The sequence below is a fragment of the Bufo gargarizans genome, chromosome 3, assembly GCF_014858855.1.
Source record: "Bufo gargarizans isolate SCDJY-AF-19 chromosome 3, ASM1485885v1, whole genome shotgun sequence".
NCBI lineage: Eukaryota > Metazoa > Chordata > Amphibia > Anura > Bufonidae > Bufo > Bufo gargarizans.
In genome coordinates, this window is record NC_058082.1 from 428818504 (window position 1) to 428840311 (window position 21808).

The 21808-nt window shown below is 45.6% G+C and overlaps 1 protein-coding gene across 2 annotated transcripts in view; it reads left to right on the forward strand.

Annotated features, from left to right (window-relative positions):
* The first annotated feature begins 335 nt into the window (after nucleotides 1-335).
* The window catches only part of TRIM33 (tripartite motif containing 33), a 121026-nt gene continuing 99553 nt past the window's right edge, over nucleotides 336-21808 (forward strand). For both annotated transcript variants that reach the window (XM_044288508.1, XM_044288509.1), the window contains exon 1: nucleotides 336-924. In XM_044288508.1, the coding sequence (XP_044144443.1) occupies nucleotides 501-924 (424 nt within the window). In that variant the 5' untranslated portion in view covers nucleotides 336-500. The remainder of the gene's footprint in view (nucleotides 925-21808) is intronic.

The window sequence follows — 21808 nt, forward strand, 5'->3', positions numbered from 1 at the left end:
TCCACAAAATAAATTAGTGTAAAAAAAAAATATATATTTTATTTTTTACAAAGGTGTCCATAAGGGTTGCTGTATTTGACAGGGCATCACCTGACATTATTATATTCATTTGGAGAATACTGGGCGCATGATTGAGGAAGAGGTGTGCTCAAGTACCACACTCTGCCTCCACTAGTTTCCGGCTACATGGGGGACGTCACCAGCTCATGCTTTCTGGAACCGCCCTAGTTTGCACGTATACGGAGAGCCCCTGCGCAGCCCGCCTCTCATCTACCAGTACGCATGCGTAGAGCTCCATGCCGTGCGCAGGCTCACTACGTCCTCGCTTCTTTCCGACGCATGCGTTATCTACAGTGTCCTGCACGTCGCCGCTGACGTCACCTCGCCGTGGCCGTTAGAGTAGAGGGAGGGCGAGAGGGTGGCCTTCATTGCGGCGGCGTACTGTACGTGCGCTGGTGGCGTCGCGAAGCGGTCAGTTCAGGGGTTCAAAGAGGAAAAACATGGCGGACAACAAAGGAGGCGGTGGCGGAGAGACGGAAGGTTCCGTGAGCAGCGACAACAACAACAATGGCAGCGGGCAGGACGGGAACGCTGCGGGCACTGAGGCCCAGGCCATGGAAGAGACAGAGAACGGGGAGAAGGCTGCGGCCCCCGTTGTGCCAGTGGCTGCCCAGGCAGCGGAGAGCCCGGCCCCCCCCTCCTCCTCAGCGGCCTCTTCTGCCACCGCTGCCCCATCGTCCACGTCGTCCGTGGTGTTTAACCTGCTGGATACGTGTTCTGTGTGCAAGCAGAGCTTACAGAGCCGGGACTCGGAGCCTAAACTGCTGCCCTGCCTGCACTCCTTCTGCCGCCGCTGCCTGCCGGAGCCTGAGAGGCAGCTCAGTGTCCCCCTGCCTGGTGGCAGCAACGGGGACATCCAGCAAGGTGAGAGGCCGCATGTGCTCGCCGGCAGCTGTCACGGTGCGGGCTCTCCTCCTGCACAGCTGTGTTCCCACCAGCCTGCCGGGCAGTAGTGTCGTTTCCCAGTGTTTTGGTCTCTAGTAACGTCTGTAAACTTGTCAGAGTTTCAGGGGTCTCGGTGTATTCTGCTTGGCTTGCTCCTCAGCCCTGCGTCCTACCGTACTACTTGTGTCATCTGCTCCACGTTTCTAATGTTGTTGTCGTTACTTGGATCGTACTTGATGCTTTGTGGACCAGCTATCCCAAAACGCTGTACGTTTGCCAGCAAAACCTCTCCTTGAAGTGTAGCCCAGAAACCCAAAACGCGCTTTCTTTTTTTTTTTTAATGGCAAGAACTGTGTTGGCATCATCCGAGAAGTGGAGAAATTAGTTGGTGTTACAGACGCCAACTTCTGCCAGGTTATTCACATGCCCAGTGGGTTTTCTGGTCTTGTCTGTATCTTGTGCTGTATATGGGAACGCGTTCATCGCTGACGTCGGTGGTGTAATATTACCGTACATTATTAGACTTTATACTGTATGGCAGGCACGCTCAACCTGCGGCCCTCCAGCTGTTGCAAAACTACAACTCCCAGCATGCCCGAACAGCCTACAGCAGGGCATTTTGGGAGTTGTAGTTTTACAACAGCTGGATGGCAGCAGGTTGAGCATCCCTGCTGTATGGTATTGATTTGCTTAAAGGGATTGTCTAGCTGATTATTATATAGATATATATATATATATATATATATATATATATATATATATATATATATATATATTTTTTTTTTTTTTTTTTTTTTGAATATGGCTTAGTGTGTAAAAATAAATAATATATCTCTCTGTGTGTGTGTGTGTACACACACACACACACACACCCCCCCCCCCCCCCTTACACACACCTCTTAGGCTAGGTGCATGTCAGTGGTGGAACTTTCATCCCATATTCCAGCAAAAGAGTAGCCGACTATAACAGTCAGTGTGGTCTGATGGGTGGCGATCATGTCTATATATTAATCCTCCGACGCTTCCCAGCCCCCCAACTGTCTCTACTTCCTGGTCCCACTCGACACACAGGAAATTACTGCTTAGCCAGTTGTCAAGAGGAAGAAAAAGCGAGGGGTCGATGTGCTGAGGGTTATTATTTTTATTTTTTTTAAATAATTTTACACGTTTCTAAGCGTTTTAGTACAAGTCAGCCAGACAACCCTTTTAAGCGTTTAAAATGTCCCGAATAGTGACTTCACAGTTGAGTTTGTGGATCATGGAGGCCATTTTTCAGTGTCGGTAAAAGGGGTTGTCACACTTCAGTAAATGGTATTTATTATGTAGAAGAGAAAGTTAAGACAAGGCACTTACTAATGTATCGTGATTTGTCCATGTTGCCTTCTTTGCTGGTTGGATTCATTTTCCATCACATTATACACTGCTTGTTTCCATGGTTACGGCCACCCTATAATCCAGCAGCGGTGGTCATGCTTGCACAAACTAGGAAAAAGTGCCAGCCTATCTGGTGGCCGCGACTGTGGGAGTGAGCATAGGCCAGTGCTTTTTCCTATAGTGTGCAAGCACGGCCACCGGTGATGGATTGCAAGGTGGTCGTAACCATGGAAACGCGAAGTGCAATGTGATTTAAAAAAAATGAATTAAGCCAGCGATAAATGCAATTTGCTGAAGGGAGACAATCCCTTTAAGGTTTCTTAAAGATGACCAGTTGAATCTTTGTCTTAAAGGGAACCTGTCACCTTCAAAACGCATATTAAACCGACCCCAGTACCTTACAGTATCCCCCAGTGTGTAGCTAATCCTGTTTTTCTTTCCTTTTTGTGTTTTTTCATACTGGTTAAAAATGCAGTTTTAATGTCGGCTGGCGCTGTCTCCGAGTCAGGCTTGAAGTCAAGGGATCAGCGGCCTCCTTGTTTCAAGTAAAGCTAAGCCCGCCCCTTATCCCTCCTCTCTACAATTAGATGGACATGCTGCCGTGATCGCGCTCTTCTAGCGCATGCACGGTAAGCTACCTGTTACAGTATGACGGCCGGGCGCACGTGCGCGATCGATCTGTCCGGCGCATCCGCAGTCAGCAGAATGCAGTCGGGTGAATGAGGATCGCACTGTAACAGGCAGCATACCGTGCATGTGCTAGAAGAGCGCGATCCCAGCATCACGTCCTTCTAATTGTAGAGAGGAGGGGTAAGGGGCGAGCTTAGCTTTACTTGAAGCAAGGAGGCCGCTGCTCCCTTGACTTCAAGCCTGACTCGGAAAAGGCGGCAACCGACATTAAAACAGGATTTTTATCAAGTATGAAAAAAACACAGAGGAAAGAAACAGCATTAGCAACACACTGGGGATACTGTAAGGTACTGGGGTCGGTTTAAAATGCGCTTTGCAGGTGACAGGTTCCCTTTAAACTGGGCGGCAGATCAAACCTGGAAATATTTTGGGTCCACATTTAGTCCTTGTGTACAGAGAGATTTCGGATTCGTTCTGTGGTCCGATGCATAGCCATTGTCCGTTACTTTACCTCACTGAGTTCAGTTTGGAGTTTTCCGAAAATAAACTGGGTTTTGTGGCATCACCAGCTGCATAGCGGAGTTGACTCCCAAGCTGCATCCTTAGAAGCAGCGTTCTGCAGTGAATTCACAGACGCACCATGTGGTAGCGACTCCATAGGGTGTTTCTAGAAATTTTTGGCATCTGTCCCATAGATTTATTTTAAGATTCTAATTTGGATGGATAAGGCAGGGGCTTCTTGGCCGTGATACTTGCTGCTTTACCATCGATTGCTGTTTAACACTGCAGCCATTGAACTGAATGGGGTTTTGGCACAACTATCCCAAAATTGCAAAAAAGAAAAAACTGCACTGCTGTTTACTTTGCAATTCTGTGGTCGCCACAGCCGTTACATCCCTGTCCGTTCAGTGGCTTCGGAGCTACACAACGATCGTTGGTTGTGATCAAGATCACCGTGTAACCCCAGCTAAAAAAACGGAAAAATAAGTAATCGAGCTGACCCATGCCATTGCTGTCCTCAGTCTCAGTAGTGTCTGCATCCATTATCTACTTGGTGGGAAAATATCAGGATCTCATCTTTGGAATCGGCGAGATGTTAGTATTCGTCATTTTTTTTTAAACTTTTATGTAAATCATATCGTTCCGATCTGTTGTATCTGTCATCCCATTGGCATGAAATATAAAAAAAAAGTACAATGAACAAAGCCTGAGTCTTTCACCAAATGGGAAAAGATTTGCGTACAAAATATAGTCTCCACCGTTAGAACACTAAGACGGTATACAGAGCGGGTCTTGCTGGTAACGTTCTGTCACTAATCCACGAGGGAAAGTAGGGAGAGCATCACGGAGAAGTACAATAAGAAAGGACAGGGATGGTAACGCACTTCTTTCCCTGTGATGAACACACGTCAGTGAGCAGATATCTGGGAGTGAAGGCTACACGCCATCTGACAGTCCACATGACATGCACGTGATAGGCTTCTGGCCAGTTTCATATGAATGAGCTTTCTGTGGCAGCGTCATTTCCCGTCCTGAAGTCTGGTCCGGTGACGGCGCCTCACAGCATTGTCATTTCTGATGCTGTGTGTCCCTGTCCATCAGCTGTAATGTCAGGCAGGGACACACAGCATTATGCACACGAAGCTTGTTTCCCGCAGACAACTCGCTCATCTGAAACTGGTCCGTTGGAAACCAATTACTCCAGAGGATATGTTACAGAGCTCACGCGCATCTTGTATACTGTCCCCTGTAACTTTGTGGGGAAAGTTTGACAACATTCATGACGTGTTTATTGTGGTACGTCGCATAAATAGGTCTGATCAGATTGGGTCAATTTATCGCTATTTCAGTGAATATTTGTTCTTATTGGAATGGCCGGGCATCAGACATAACTCCAGTCCCAGATGGACTTGGAAATGGAGCTGGGAGATTAATATTTGATTACGTAGAGAGAGAACTAGGAGATTAATATCTGTGATTATATGGAGATAGAGCTCGGAGATTAATAACTCTGATTACTTGGAGATGGAGCTGGGAGATTAATAACTTGGATCCCAGTTAGAAGTAGGGCAGTGATATTGGGCTGCAGGAACATCATAGGAGCCCTGCTCTTAACAGATGGGCATCAGAGATAACTTGGATCCCAGATGTTTAACCTCCACCCCCCACTCTCCCAGATTCCATGGTCGAGCATAAGATTAAAGCCTCATTCACACGTCAGTGTTTTGGTCAGTGGTTGGAGCCTCCAGACATTAGGTATAAGGGAAAGATCTGCCCCTGTTCTGTGTTCACAGCAGCACCTGGTTTTGGCTCCCAGTCACTCCCATGTAAATGTAGTTATCACCCCTTGCTCACAACCAGGCAGTTGTGTAAATGGGCCTTAGGTCTGCCCTAATAGCAGCCGCTGTCAGTCGGACATAGTATAGCACTTACATGCAGGAGTATAGTGATACATAAGATGTAAAGTACAGCGGCCCCTTGTGTTACTATATTGATTAGTTGAAATAATTGTAACTTGAGTTTATAACTTTATGGAAAAGTAGTAATTGGTTCCAAAGCCCCAAAATGTCACCCTGAGATAAGAAAAAAAGATTTAAGAAAAAAAAAAGCAGATAACTAAGGCAAAACAAGTCCTTCCATATAACAGTCGGGAATGGATGCTGGAAGCTGAAGTCACTTTCTGTGAGGACGACAGTGCACCAGAAATACACCATGGAGCCTCGCTCACCTGACCTCTCATCCTGGTACAGACAGGGGGCAGTACAGGACACGCACTGTAAAGAGGACATACCAGATAAACGGCCATGGTGATTGGTTGGATCTGACTCTGAGACATTGTATGTTTAGTCTCGTTTCAGCTTATGATTGCCCCAAGAAAGACCAATGTATGGTGAAAATACTGTATCCTAATGGGCCACCGTACTAACATCCTAAAAAAAGTTATTGCTAAAAATAATGTGCATGCATTACATAATAGAAAACTGTGTTTAGTGGTTATCCACCCAACCAGAAGAGCCTGTAGAAATAATTGAACAGATTATTCAGTTTGAAACATGAACAGTATTAAAAAAGAAACAGAACACAAATATAGCATCTAAATGAAAAAAATAAGAGTCTGGTCCTGGTGATTGGAGCAGCGGAGAGTGAGTGCAGTAGTAGAAAGTCCGCGGCCGCCTCTGCGGTTGGATGCAGGATTTTTCACAGTTGACTGACTCTATAAATGTTGAATTCTGGGAAGAAGGGATGTAGATGAGCCCTTAAACTGTAACTGTCATATTTTTTTATTTTATTTTTGCTAGTTTATTAGTGCTAGGCATGTATACCTGAGTTAGGATCCATTCACCGGGCCGGCACCCCAATAGAAATGCCTAATCTTGTCCGCAGCTGCTGACAAGAATAGGACATGTTCTATTTTTTTTTTTTTTTGCGGAGGCGCACACCGGAAATTCGGATGCGTACAGCACACAAATCGTCCCGCAAAAAATGAGCCCTCACACAGCCTCGTACACATAACTACAAAAAAGTTATAGGGGTCAGAATATGGTTAAACATTTTTTCTCTCCAAAGGTTTTAATTTTTTTCCTTTTTTTATTTTATTTTTCTTCAGTATTAAAACGCTAGAAAAATTATACAAGTGCAGGGTGGGCTTGATTTAAATAATAGTTTTCTACATAAAGTCTTATTCTTCCTGGTATAACTTATAATATGCAAGTAAATGAAGATTTTTTAGAATAACAACTTTTTCATATTAGTTTGATTAGGTTGATTCTGTATTCCTAGGTTTGTAGAAGTTGGGATCTTTTTCTCAACTCTGTTCATGTTATAACATTTTTGCTGTGAAGAAGAGGCATGTGATCTCTGCCGAGTCAAATTCAGTTTTGAGAACTGCAAAAGTAAACCAAGCATCTGTGATAATATCTTGTAGGCAGAGAAACTGCCCAATAATCTTACAAAAACCTCTGGAAGAGCATGACATTGTGAATGGACAAAGGGGGAAACTAACTCTCCTTAGGGAGAGAGCACCTTAATCAGTGTGAGGAGACTTTTAGGCCATATATGCTCCTCTGGAATTCTGGGAGGAAAGAAATGCAAATGAGCTCTTAACAAGCTTTGCTTCCAATGCCAACAGATGTAAGGCAGCTATCCTATAAGTCAATATTCAGCTCTTAAAATAGGCCTTGAGACATGACTTGGATATTAAATAAGCCAGCACCACATCTGCAGTCAGCTGTTTCAGACACAGGCCTTTCACCCAATTAAAGCCAGTACACTCTCTGCTCTGCACTGATGAGGGGCAATCACCCCGAAACAGCTGTCTGCAGATGGGGTGCTGGCTTATTTAATATCCAAGTCATGTCTCAAGGCTTATTTTAAGAGCTGAATATTGACTTGTAGGATAGCTGCCTTACATCCGGTGGCATTAGAGGCAAAGCTTGTTAAGAGCTCATTTGCATTTCTTCCCTCTGATTGTGAATGGATTAATGGAATTTATTTACCAAAAAAATTAACCATATACAGCTTTATTCTACATAATTAAAAAAAAAACTCTTTTGGATATATATATATATATATATATATATATATATATATATATATATATATATATATATATATTTTTTTTATATTATTATTATTTTTTTTTTAATCATTGATTTTTATCCAGCCTGCAAGTGTGGTATTGTTGCCGTACTGACCTGGAGAATGAAGATAACAGGTCAATTTTACCATATAGTGCACAGTGTAAAAAATAAAAAATTAAAAACCTTTATCAGAATTGCGTTTGTTCGAATTCTACCCCATTTGGAATTTTTTTCCCCGCTTCCTACTACATGGTATGCAACTCCTTAAGGGGTTAAACAGCCCTAACCAAGGGAGAAACTCAAAGAAAACAGTGGTATGTGAAGAAATTAAAAATTGCTTTATGCATAATGCTGCTGCAGCAGCAGTAAAATGTTAAAATTTATTTTTTGATGAAAACATGACGGTTACACTTTAACCACTTCAACCCTGCTAGCTGAAACCCCCTTAATGACCAGGCCACTTTTTACACTTCTGCACTACACTACTTTCACCGTTTATTGCTCGGTCATGCAACTTACCACCCAAATGAATTTTACCTCCTTTTCTTCTCACTAATAGAGCTTTCATTTGGTGGTATTTCATTGCTGCTGACATTTTTACTTTTTTTTGTTATTAATCGAAATTTAACGATTTTTTTTGCAAAAAAATGACATTTTTCTCTTTCAGCTGTAAAATTTTGCAAAAAAAACGAGATCCATATATAAATTTTTCGCTAAATGTATTGTTCTACATGTCTTTGATAAAAAAAAAAAAAAAAAATGTTTGGGCAAAAAAAAAATGGTTTGGGTAAAAGTTACAGCGTTTACAAACTATGGTACAAAAATGTGAATTTCCGCTTTTTGAAGCAGCTCGGACTTTCTGAGCACCTGTCATGTTTCCTGAGGTTCTACAATGCCCAGACAGTAGAAAAACCCCACAAATGACCCCATTTCGGAAAGTAGACACCCTAAGGTATTCGCTGATGGGCACAAGTTAGTGGATGATGATATTTTTTTTTTTTTTTTTTTTTTCTTCTTACAAAGTCTCATATTCCACTAACTTGTGACAAAAAATAAAAACTTCCATGAACTCACTATGCCCCTCACGGAATACCTTGAGGTGTCTTCTTTCCAAAATGGGGTCACTTGTGGCGTAGTTATACTGCCCTGGCAATTTAGGGGCCCATATGTGGGAGAAGTAGTTTGCAATCAAAATGTGTAAAAAATGGCCTGCGAAATCCGAAAGGTGCTCTTTGGAATGTGTGTGCCCCTTTGCCCACCTAGGCTGCAATAAAGTGTCACATATCTGGTATCGTCGTACTCAGGAGAAGTTGGGGAATGTGTTTTGGGGTGTCATTTTACATATACCCATGCTGGGTGAGATAAATATCTTGGTCAAATGCCAACTTTGTATAAAAAAATTGGAAAAGTTGTCTTTTGCCAAGATATTTCTCTCACCCAGCATGGGTATATGTAAAATGACACCCCAAAACACATTCCCAACTTCTCCTGAGTACGGCGATACCACATGTGTGACACTTTATTGCAGCCTAGATGCGCAAAGGTGCCCAAATTCCTTTTAGGAGGGCATTTTTAGACATTTGGATCCCAGACTTCTTCTCACGCTTTAGGGCCCCTAAAAAGCCAGGGCAGTATAAATACCCCACATGTGACCCCACTTTGGAAAGAAGACACCCCAAGGTATTCAATAAGGGGCCTGGCGAGTTCATAGAAAAAAAAATTTTGGGCATAAGTTATCGGAAATTGATTTTTTTTTTCTTCGTTTTTTTTCTCACAAAGTCTCACTTTCCGCTAACTTGGGACAAAAATTTAAAAGGACTTTCATGGACTCAATATGCCCCTCGGCGAATACCTTGGGGTGTCTTCTTTCCAAAATGGGGTCAGTTGTAGGGTGTTTGTACTGCCCTGGCATTTGAGGGTCTCCGCAATCATTACATGTATGGCCAGCATTAGGAGTTTCTGCTATTCTCCTTATATTGAGCATACAGGTAATGAGATTATTATTATTATTTTTTTTTTTCCGTTCAGCCTCTGGGCTGAAAGAAAAAAATGAACGATGCGAATGAAGAAATCTGTGCCGATCAATGTGGATGAAAAAATCTCTGCCGAAAAAAAAAAAAAGGAGGGGAAAGGCGTCTGCCAGGACATAGGAGCTCCGCCGAACATCCATACCCACTTAGCTCGTATGCCCTGGCAAACCAGATTTCTCCATTCACATCAATCGATGTGGATGAATAAATCATTGCCGGGATTTTTTATTTTTTTTATATACAAAGTGTTTGCCAAAGCATAGGAACACCGCCTCCTCCTCAGCTCGTATGCCTTGGCAAACGTATCTTTTACTGCAGAGGAGAAATCTCGTCTTTCAGCGCCGCATACAACGACTTGCGTGTAATCTGACAGCAGCGCAATGCTTCTGTCAGAATGCACATCAGTGCTGCAGCTAGTCGATCAGTTGGTCCACCTGGAAGGTAAAAAAAAAAAGAGAAAACCAGGCCGCAACGCAATAATTTTATTAACTTTGGAGCAGAACATATAAACTTTAACCTTTTTGCTTACTGGTGAATTTTTTTTTTTTTTTTTTTTTTTTACCTTTTATAGAACAACCCTCTCCTTCCCCATGGGTCAATGTGCAAAGCGCAAATCGCCCAAAGATGTGGCGAAGTGCGTTATGCACTTTGTCCCAGGTGAAAGGAGACATTTGCAGCAGCTGTATGTGAATGGGCCCTAATAGCCCTGTGTGCCTGTCCTGGTGAGATGTGATCCCTATGCTAGGTGTACCTGTGTGTGGTACTTCCGGAAACACTCCCCTAAGCATAGGGCAGGGTGGTCACGACAGTCAGGACAGAAATAGCGGGTGTCACGCCTTATTCCACTCCTGCTACAGACACAGCATCTTTTTCGGGGTGACGGTTGGGTTGAGGGGAAATGTCGCTCGTGTAGACGGCTAACTGCACTGGTGGATGGGGCCACGGAACCTCCTGGGTACAGGAGGTTCTCGATGATCTCTTCCTGAAATTTGAGGAAGGATCCAGTTCTCCCAGCCATACTGTAGAGAACAAAACTATTATACAGAGCCAATTGAATCAAATATACAGACACCTTCTTATACCAGCGTCTGGTTCTGCGGGAAACTAAATACGGAGACAACATCTGGTCATTGAAGTCCACCCCTCCCATGTGAAGGTTATAGTCGTGGACTGAGAGGGGCTTTTCAATGACACGGGTTGCTCGCTCAATTTGTATTGTCGTGTCTGCGTGAATGGAGGAGAGCATGTAAACGTCACGCTTGTCTCTCCATTTCACCGCGAGCAGTTCTTCGTTTTACAATGCAGCCCTCTCCCCCCCTTGCAAGACGGGTGGTAACGAGCCGTTGGGGGAAGCCCGCGCGACTAGTTCGCGCGGTGCCAAAGGCGCCAATCTGTTCTAGAAACAAATGCCTAAAGAGGGCCACACTTGTGTAGAAATTGTCCACATAAAGATGGTACCCCTTGCCGAATAAGGGTGACACCAAGTCCCAGACTGTCTTCCCACTGCTCCCCAGGTAGTCAGGGCAACCGACCGGCTCCAGGGTCTGATCTTTTCCCTCATAGATCCGAAATTTGTGGCTATAGCCTGTGGCCCTTTCAAAGAGCTTATACAATTTGACCCCATACCGGGCGCGCTTGCTTGGGATGTATTGTTTGAAGCCAAGGCGCCCGGTAAAATGTATTAGGGACTTTTCTACGCAGATGTTTTGCTCTGGGGTATACAAATCTGCAAATTTCTGGTTGAAATGGTCTATGAGGGGACGAATTTTGTGGAGCCGGTCAAAAGCTGGGTGGCCTTTGGGACGGGAGGCGGTGTTGTCGCTAAAGTGCAGGAAACGCAGGATGGCCTCAAAACGTGCCCTGGACATGGCAGCAGAGAACATGGGCATGTGATGAATTGGGTTCATGGACCAATATGACCGCAATTCATGCTTTTTAGTTAGACCCATGTTGAGGAGAAGGCCCAGAAAAATTTTAATTTTGGAACCTGGACTGGTTTCCACCGGAAAGGCTGGGCATAATAGCTTCCCGGGTTGGCGGTTATAAATTGTGTGGCATACCTGTTTGTTTCGGCCACGACTATGTCTAAGAGCTCCGCAGTCAAGAACAGCTCAAAAAATCCCAGGGCCGAACCGATCTGAGCTGTCTCAACCCGAACTCCAGACTGGGCGGTGAAAGGGGGAACTACAGGTGCGGCTGAAGTTGGGGACTGCCAATCAGGGTTTGCCAGCACCTCAGGGATTCTAGGGGCTCTACGGGCCCGTCTTTGCGGTGGCTGCGACGGGGTAACTACTGCTCGTGCCACCGTACCAGCTTCAACTGCCCTTCTGGTGCTCGCCACTTCACCAGGTTGTACGGCAGTACTGGTACTAGGTCCAGAGAGGGCTGCGCTCCGGTGTATGCCTCACCACGTAATCCGACAGCGCCAGCCCCACTCTGCTGCCCTTGAAGCGGATCCTGCGCAACCTGTGGTCTAGCGACACGGGGCCGGGCACGCCTGGTGCTATCAGGGACCTCAGCCTCCTCGTCCGAACTTTGGGTCAGAGAGCCACTGCTTTCTACAGGTTCATATTCTGACCCGCTAGATTCGTCAGATGAGGGTTCCCATTCCTCATCTGACTGGGTCAGAAGCCTGTAGGCCTCTTCAGAAGAATATCCCCTGACATTTGGGCAACAAAATTTAGCGGTATTCCCTGAGACTACCCAAGAAAAAAAGCAAGCCTGTCTTACAAATGGGAAGCTAGCGAAGTACCGGAGGCCGCTGCGGTTGATAAAAAATATCAAAACGGATTTATTTATTTTTTATCGCCGCAGCGCGTGTAAAGTGAATGTGCAGTGATCAAAAAAATAATAATTTTTGTCACTGCGGTGGGGCGGGTGTGGGCGAAAGCACGTGTGGGCGACCGATCAGGCCTGATCGGGCAAACACTGCGTTTTGGGTGGAGGGCGAACTAAAGTGACACTAATACTAGTATAGATCTGACCGTGATCAGTTTTGATCACTTCCAGATACTATAAAAGTACAAATGCTGATTAGCGATACGCTAATCAGCGAATCAGTGACTGCGGTGCGGTGGGCTGGGCGCTAACCGATCCCTAAACTACCTAACCAAGGGGCCTAAACTATCCCTAAAACCTAACAGTCAATACCAGTGAAAAAAAAGTGACAGTTTACACTGATCACTTTTTTCCTTTCACTAGTGATTGACAGGGGGGATCAAAGGGGTGATCAAAGGGTTAATTGGGGTGCAGGTGGTGATCTGGGGCTAAAGTGTGGTGTTGGTGCTACTCACTGTGATGCCTGCTCCTCTGCTTGATCCAACCGACAAAAAGGACCAGCAGAGGAGCAGGGCAGCCATATAACAGATCATATTTACTAATATGATCTGTTATCTGGCACTTTTTTTTTTTTTTTATTGTAATTTTTTTATTTTGAGCACATATAGCAATACATATGTCAATGCATTTAAAACAGTGTGTCTAATTACATATTATGGTGACATACATATATAAAAAACATCTATAGCCGAGGTTATCCTGACAATAATATCTTTTCCTAATCACATGTCGAGGTTCATCAACTCTATCCCCAGGATAAGAAACAATAGAAAAGTGGAAGACCCATTCCCCCCCCCCCCCATTATCCCCCACCCGCCGATCCCATCTAGTCTGGTCTGGTGCGGCGGCCCCGCGGGGCGATGGAGCACTCCTACCCCCATCTAAGATATCTATCAGAGTTTTATAGTATCCGATCCAGTTAATGTGGGCCATGTTCAGTGACATTTTTATTCAAGAAGATCGGGTATATTTATTAATGTGGGAGTGTAGCCTCACTGATAGCACTAAAGGAGCATCAGTTCCAGTCAGGGAATTTCCTCTCCCCATATCAACTTTCTCTATATTCCCATTTCAGTAGCAAAATGCACCCCACATCGTTTCATACTCTCGAAATTTGTTATTCTTGTCATTAAGGTTTGCCATTCATTAATTGTCGGAGGTCTATCTTTCACCCACTGTCTCAGGATTATTGCCTTGGCCAATAGAAAGCCCCTCAACCAGTAAGCCTGTTCAGTTTTGGAGGTTTTTTTTTTGTATTCAAGGGGGAGAAAGCCAAGCACAGCTACTTGAATGGTTAAGGGGGGGCTGATCCTGTTTTGTGCCGTCATTATCTGAAATATACTATCCCAAAAGGTCCTAATCACAGGACAGTCCCACAGCATATGTACGATCCCGGCGGCTACAAGGGAGCATTTCAAGCAGCTAAATTCTAAACCCTTATTGCTATATACTTTGGATAAGAGGCTCGGAGTGACATATAAACGGTGTATTATTTTAAATTGTAACAATTGATGTTGTCGTGAAGAGGAGGCCTTCTTGATATTTTGATATATTTCCCGCCATTGTGAGGGATTACATTCCCCTATGTCCGCATTCCACTTATCTATACTTTTAAATTTAGTGGTAATACTTAATTCCTCAATAAATCTCTTATATATTAGTGAAATCTTAATTTTCTTCCCGACTAAATTATAACAAAATACTAAAAACCCTGGGGTGTCTTTTATGGGTATTTTTTTAAGCGTACATGTTAGTGCGTGATATAGTTGAGAGTATCTATAGTGCTCTAGTGCAGTTCTTGGTGTCAATTGATTCAGTTCCCTTATTGGTTTAATTTTCCCTTTCATATATATATGTGAAACTAGTGTGATGCCTTTTTGCGTCCAATATTCCTTTGCATTAAGTGTCGAGAATTCCATTAACGCGGGATTGTCCCATATCGGGGAGAAGTCCAGAATTTTCGGAGCCAGAGTCAATTTCTTAATCTTATTCCAAACTTTCTGCAGCACAGCCCCAATGGGACAAGACTGATTTGTGCGCTGGAGAATTCCAGTTTCAAGTATATTAAATATGTTATACGTGGGTTGATGTCGTTGCCCTAGAATATGGGGCAGTAATGCTCCATCTCCGTTGTTACCACACCACTGTAGTTGTGCACACAAATAATATAGTTGAAAATGGGGCAAGCCTAAGCCTCCATTGCTAGCTGGCATTCGCAAGTATTGTAGTTTAATGCGAACCCTTTTCCTGCCCCATATCAGGTCGTTTATCAATCGATCAATCAGGTTGAAAACGCTGTCCTCAATCCAAGCCGGGCAAGAGCTTACCGTATATAGTATCCATGGCAGTAAAATCATTTTAATCAACGCAATCCTATTTATCTGCGACAGTGGGAGTTTCTGCCAGATCCTTATTTTTTCTTTTATCTTCCCGACTAAGGGGATAATATTTAACTTATTATAGTCGCTGATGGTATTACTAATTTTTATCCCAAGATAATCTAAATGATCAGTTGGAGCAATGATTCTTACCCGTAGGTCGTTCGGGGGGGGCGTCCGATTAATGGGGAAGAGCACAGACTTTGCCCAATTTATCGCATAGCCGGAGACTCTACCGAATTCCTCTGTTATCCGTATGACATCGGGGACATTTCTCCATCCGTCATTCAGGTAGAGTAACACGTCGTCTGCATACAGACAGATCTTATCATCCGTACCCTTCCCCCCAAAGCCCACAATGCCAGGTTCTGCGCGTATCCTGCAAGCAAATGGTTCCATAAAGATCGAGAAGAGGAGCGGAGAGAGTGGGCACCCCTGGCGCGTCCCCCGCTTTAGGGAGACGGCAGGGGTGAGTACCCCATTGACCTTGATTCTAGCGGTGGCGCCACTGTATAGCAATTTGACCCATCCAATAAATGTCTGACCCAGGTTCATCCTATGCATAACACGCCAGAGGAAGGGCCACTCCACCCGATCAAACGCCTTAGCGGCGTCTAATGACAGGATGGAGTGGTCCTCCCCCCCCCCCAATCTGGATGTTGAGAATGGTCCGACGTATATTAGTCTGTATCTGTCGCCCTGGTATAAATCCAGTCTGGTCAACATGGACCAACCGGGTTATTACTTTTTTTAGCCTATTAGAAAGAGCTTTGGCAATAATTTTATAGTCCGCATTAAGCAGTGATATAGGCCGATAGTCCTCAACCTTATTGCCGTCTTTTCCTTTCTTTAGGATCAGTGTGACTGTTGCCTCAGTCATGGACGGGGGCAGTTTTCCACATTCACTGGATCCATTCAGGACTTGTAATAACCCGGGGAGAAGTACCCCCGCGTGGCATTTATATACGCCAAACGGGAGCCCATCCGACCCGGGTACCGAGGAGCCCCGAGTCTCTTGTAGGGCCGCCTGTAGCTCCCCCAAAGAGATGGGGGAGCCCAAGGCGGCCGAGTCCAAATCCGACAGTACCGGGATCTTAACTTGTTTCAGAAATTCATCTATCTGAGGTCCTGCATCCGCCACGCCAGAGCGATATAGATTATCGAAGTATTTAAAAAACTCTCCCTCCATCTCCACTCCACCTCCCAGTCTATGCCCATCATCTGTCAATAATTGTTGGATCTTTTGGGAGGGTCTTTGATTCGCAATAATGGAGGTCAATAATTATCAATGGTCAATGTTATCTGGCACTTGATTTGTTTTTTTAAAAATCATCAGCTTGCCAGCCGCGATCATTGGGTGGCAAGCTAATGACGTGACCCCCCTTGACGAAATGCCGGCCCTCATTGCGCGGGCCGGCTAAGCGCGTCGTCTCGCGAGATGACGCGTATATGCGTCAGTCTGCGCAGCGCTAGGCGGTCCGAAGGCGGATAACAAGCGCTGCCTCTAATGCCACCAAATTTAAGGCATCTATCCTAGAAGTCAATGTTTGACCCTTTAATTATTCCATAAGACTTGACTCTGATATTAAATAAGCCAGCACCTCATCTGCAGACAACTGTTTCAGGGTGATTGCCCCTCATCAGTGCAGAGCAGAGTCTAATGGCTTAGGGTACTTTCACACTTGCGTTGTTTGATTCCGGCAGGCAGTTCCGTTGCCTGAACTGCCTGCCTGATCAGGCAAACTGTATGCAAACGCATGTCATTTTTCTGACTGACCAGGATCCTGATCAGTCTGAGAAATGCCTGATCAGTCAGAAAAATGCATTGCAATACCGGATCCGTTTTTCTGGTGTGATCAGGTATTTATTTTTTTCTCATTTTTACCGGTCTGCGCATGCGCAGACCAGAAAAGCAGATCCGGTTTTTTGAAGCCAGATCTGGCACTAATACATTCCTATGGAAAAAAATGCCAGATCCGGCATTCAGGCAAGTCTTCAGTTTTTTTTTCTCTTTTGCCTGATCAGTCGAAATGACTGAACTGAAGACATCCTGATGCATCCTGAACGGATTACTCTCCATTCAGAATTAATGGGGAAACACCTGATCAGTTAATTTCCGGTATAGAGCCCCTGTGACGGAACTCTATGCCGGAAAAGAAAAACGCTAATGTGAAAGTACCCTTAAAGGGGTGAGAAGCGTGTCAGGATTTGGGGGGTTCTGTCTCTTCTTGGAAAGGGAGCGCCTTAGTCGGATAGAGGAGACTTATAGGCCATACATGCTGCTCTGGAAATATGGGAAGAATGTGCTCCAGTGCAAAAGATTTATACTAGTCTGCTCCGGTCCACCTCCGCTGTGACTATGGTCCGGTCCCCGACGTCTTTCACATGCTCCGCTTCAGAGGTGACATGGCCACAAGTCATGTCTGAAGTCAGTCATTTGCTGCAGCAGAGCATGTGACACGCTGCAACGGATGTCAACATTGTGGGGGACATGGAGGCAGATGAGAGCAGGTAAGTATGAATCTTCTGTTTAGAGAACCCCTTTAATATTAGACAGGATTAGCAAGTGACCCCCATTATTATTTTTTTGCCGCTGATTTGCTGACAGTTCTATGGGAACAGCTTGAGCTGAACAGGATTGTCTATGGGGAGTGTTGGGAGCATGGCTGTCTGATGGCCATCTTCAGCACCCAGTGCTGTAGTGTAAAGTAGCTATTAGTGTGATTATCATCACATGTAATAGCGTTCAGCGATAAAACGACCAAAGATAAGTCCTTAGTTTTCTGTGATTTGGACAAATCTGTCAAACATTATCATCAGTCACCACCCAATCCCCTCGTTTAATCAGAAATCTGACGGCCATTACCAGTGTAAATGCTCAAGGGGCAAACGAACAATGATCGCGGTAACGAGCAAATGGCAAAAAATATTTCAAGGGTTTCTGTCACCTGAAAAATAGGTATTAAGCTGGCTGACTTTAGCGATGTGCTAATGTCAGCTGAACTATAGGCCGAATGCACACGGCTGTGAGCGGTCCGTGGACCCACGGGCTGGATTCCTGCTGTGAGAGCAGGGGCGCACCGCGTCATTGGTTGCTATGACGCTGTGCGCTCCCTACTGCCGCCGCAATACAGTAATACACTGGTATAGATAATACCAGTGTATTACTGTACTGTGGCGGCAGCAGGGAGCGCGCAACGTCATATCAACCAATAACGCCGTGCGCTCCTGCTCTCAGCCGTGAAAAACGTCTGTGTGCATTCAGCCTTACTATATTAGTGCCATCTCACTGCCTGACGCCGTTATTGAGAAAAATAAACTTTTATATTATGCTAATTGACCTCTAGGAGCAGGGCGGGCGTTGCACCTGCTCCTAGAGGCTCCGTTTGCCCACCTCTCTTCACACCCTTCTCTTGATTGACGGGGCTAGGGCAGCGCTGCTCTCCTCCCGCCGACTGTGTCTGCTAAGAAAATCTCGCACCTGCGCTGTCCTTTTCAGTATTTGGTGCAGGCGCAGTGAGGGAATTTCGGGGTGTCCGTGACACGGGCCCGAACATTTTCGTAGAAGTTCGGTGTTCGTCGCTTTCTTGACGCTTTTTGAAAGGCTGCAAAGCAGCCAATCAACAAGCGTCATACTACTTGCTAGGGATCGACCGATATTGATTTTTTTAGGGCCGATACCGATAATTTGTGAACTTTCAGGCCGATAGCCGATAATTTATACCGATATTCTGGGAATTTTCATTTTTTTAAAAAAAATAAAAAATTCCCACAAATCTGCTGAAAATTAATGTTTATTGTTAATGTGTATTTTTTTTTTTTTGTAAATCTTTCTTTTTCATTTATATTTAATATTTTGGTGTTTTTATTATTTTTTTTGTAACTTTTTTTTTTAACTAACTTTTAGCCCCCTTAGGGACTAGAACCCTTGTCCTATTCACTCTGATAGAGATCTATCAGGGTGAATAGGAGCTCACACTGTCCCTGCTGCTGTGTGCTCTGTGCACACAGCAGCATGGAGCTTATCATGGCAGCCAGGGCTTCAATAGCGTCCTGGCTGCCATGGTAACCGATCGGAGCCCCAGCATTACACTGCTGGGGCTCCGATCGGAGGAGCAAGGGAGAGGGGATCCTGTGGAGGGGCGCACTGCGACTGGGGTGGGGGGGAGGCGCACCACTGCTTAATACTGGGGGGGGGGGGGGGGGGGCGCACTGCGCCACCAATGCTTAATACTGGGGGAGCTTGGGGGGGAGGCACACTGCGCCACCAATGTCTGATACTGGGGGGCTTGGGGGGGCGCACTGCGCCACCAATGAAGCTTAATCTCACATTTATATACAGGAGGCGGGAGCTGGCTGCAGAATCACATAGCCGGCTCCCGACCTCTATGAGCAGTAGCTGCGATCCGCGGCACCTGAGGAGTTAACTACCGCAGATCGCAGCTACAGCTACAGCTCAGAGGCCGGGAGCCGGCTATGTGATTCTGCAGCTCCCGCCTCCTGTATATGAATGAATGATAGATTAATCTTCATTGGTGGAGCAGTGGCCATAGCTCCTCCCCTCCTCCTGTCCCCTGTCCTTACATTGGCGGCAGCAGCAGCACAGGGGGAGGAGACACTGCTCCTTCTCCCCTGTGCTGCTGCTGAGGGAACACGGAGAGCGCTGTCAGCAGCGCGATCTGTGTTCCCCATACACTATCGGAATATCGGCAAAATAAATGCCGATACCGATAGTGTTCAAAATCCTGAATATCGGCCGATAATATCGGTAAATCCGATAATCGGTCGATCCCTACTACTTGCCCCAAGAGGCTATCACAGCCATGCCTACTATTGGCATGGCTGTGATTGGCCAGAGCACCATGTGACCCAGCCTCTATTTAAGCTGGAGTCACGTAGCGCCGCACGTCACTCTGCTCTGATCAGTATAGGGAGAGGTTGCAGCTGCGACTGTTAGGGCGAGATTAGGCAGTGATTAACTCCTCAAAAACACTTAATTCAGTGATCGATCTACAGCTTTGGATCATTGAACTGCTGCTATTCAATTGCTCACTGTTTTTAGGCTGCCCAGAGCGTTTTTCGGTCACTTTTTTTCTGGGGTGATCGGCGGCCATTTTGTGTCTTGTGGTGCGCCAGCACAAACTGCCACCAAGTCCATTTAACGATCAATAGTATGGTTATTTTTTTGCTATATCCTACATCAGGTGCTTGGCTGTACTTGCTATTTTATTAAGGGGTGAAATACAATTGCTAAAATATCAGTACCCTAAATCTGGGGTACTGCTAAAATCTAAAAAGTTTCAGCTGTGGCCAGCCAATTGTAATACTGTTTGCTGTCTGGCAAAGGATATATTTTTGTTCTGGGTTGAAATACAATTCCCAACTTGGCAATTCCCTAAATGGTTTCTGCTGTATCAGGCCTACTTTAACTCTATCCATAAAAGGGTATATTAGATTGAAGGTGCAGATAGGGTCATTCTCAATAACTTCACACACAAGCTACCGTGCATTTCCAAGTCTAATTCTGTCCGTTAACGTATACCTGTCACCCAGCGCCTAAATAATAGGCCTCAAATTTATAGTCTGCTAAATCTGTCGTTACTGCTGTGCCTGTATTAGTGTAATACGGAACCTAAATAGATAGCCAGATAGTGTTAGGTGCCTGTAAAAAAAAAAAAAGGCCTGAATTTGAATTCAATACATTGGGCCAAATAATATTTTTCTTATTGTTGTGAACGGTAACAATGGGGAAAACATCTAGTAAGGGACGCGGACATGGTCGCGGTGGTGTTAGTGGACCCTCTGGTGCTGGGAGAGGACGTGGCCGTTCTGCCACAGCCACACGTCCTAGTGTACCAACTACCTCAGGTCCCAGTAGCCGCCAGAATTTACAGCGATATTTGGTGGGGCCCAATGCCGTTCTAAGGATGGTAAGGCCTGAGCAGGTACAGGCATTAGTCAATTGGGTGGCCGACAGTGGATCCAGCACGTTCACATTATCTTCCACCCAGTCTTCTGCAGAAAGCGCACAGATGGCGCCTGAAAACCAAGCCCATCGGTCTGTCACATCACCCCCTTGCATATCAGGGAAACTGTCTGAGCCTCAAGTTATGCAGCAGTCTCTTAGGCTGGGTTCACACCTGAGCGTTTTACAGCGCGTTCCTACGCGCTGTAAAACGCTCAACAAGGAGAAACCAATGATTCCCTATGGGAATGGTTCACACTTGGGCGTTTTACAGCGCGTACGATCGCGCTGTAAAACGCCCGACGCTCCAAAAAGTACATGAGCGACTTTTGGGGCGTTTGTGGCCATAGGACACTGTAGTGAATCACACAAACGCGCGTCAAACGCGCGTTTACTATTACAAAAACGTGCATAAAAATGCGCGTCAAAAACTTTACGCGCGTTTGCGCAACGCTCAAGTGTGAACCCAGCCTTATGCTTTTTGAAGACTCCGCTGGCAGGGTTTCCCAAGGGCATCCACCTATCCCTTCCCCAGCGGTGGAAGACATAGAATGCACTGACGCACAACCACTTATGTTTCCTGATGATGAGGACATGGGAATACCACCTCAGCACGTCTCTGATGACGAAACACAGGTGCCAACTGCTGCATCTTTCTGCAGTGTGCAGACTGAACAGGAGGTCAGGGAGGAAGACGATGCAGGGGACGATGAGGTCCCAGACCCCTCATGGAATGAAGGTCGTGCCACTGACTTTCACAGTTCGGAGGAAGAGGCAGTGGTGAGACCGAGCCAACAGTGTAGCAAAAGAGGGAGCAGTGGGCAAAAGCAGAACACCCGCCGCCAAGAGACTCCGCCTGCTACTGACGGCCGCCATCTGGGACCGAGCACCCCAAAGGCAGCTTCAAGGAGTTCCCTGGCATGGCACGTCTTCAAACAATGTACTGACGACAAGACCCGAGTGGTTTGCACGCTGTGCCATCAGAGCCTGAAGCGAGGCATTAACGTTCTGAACCTTAGCACAACCTGCATGACCAGGCACCTGCATGCAAAGCATTAACTGCAGTGG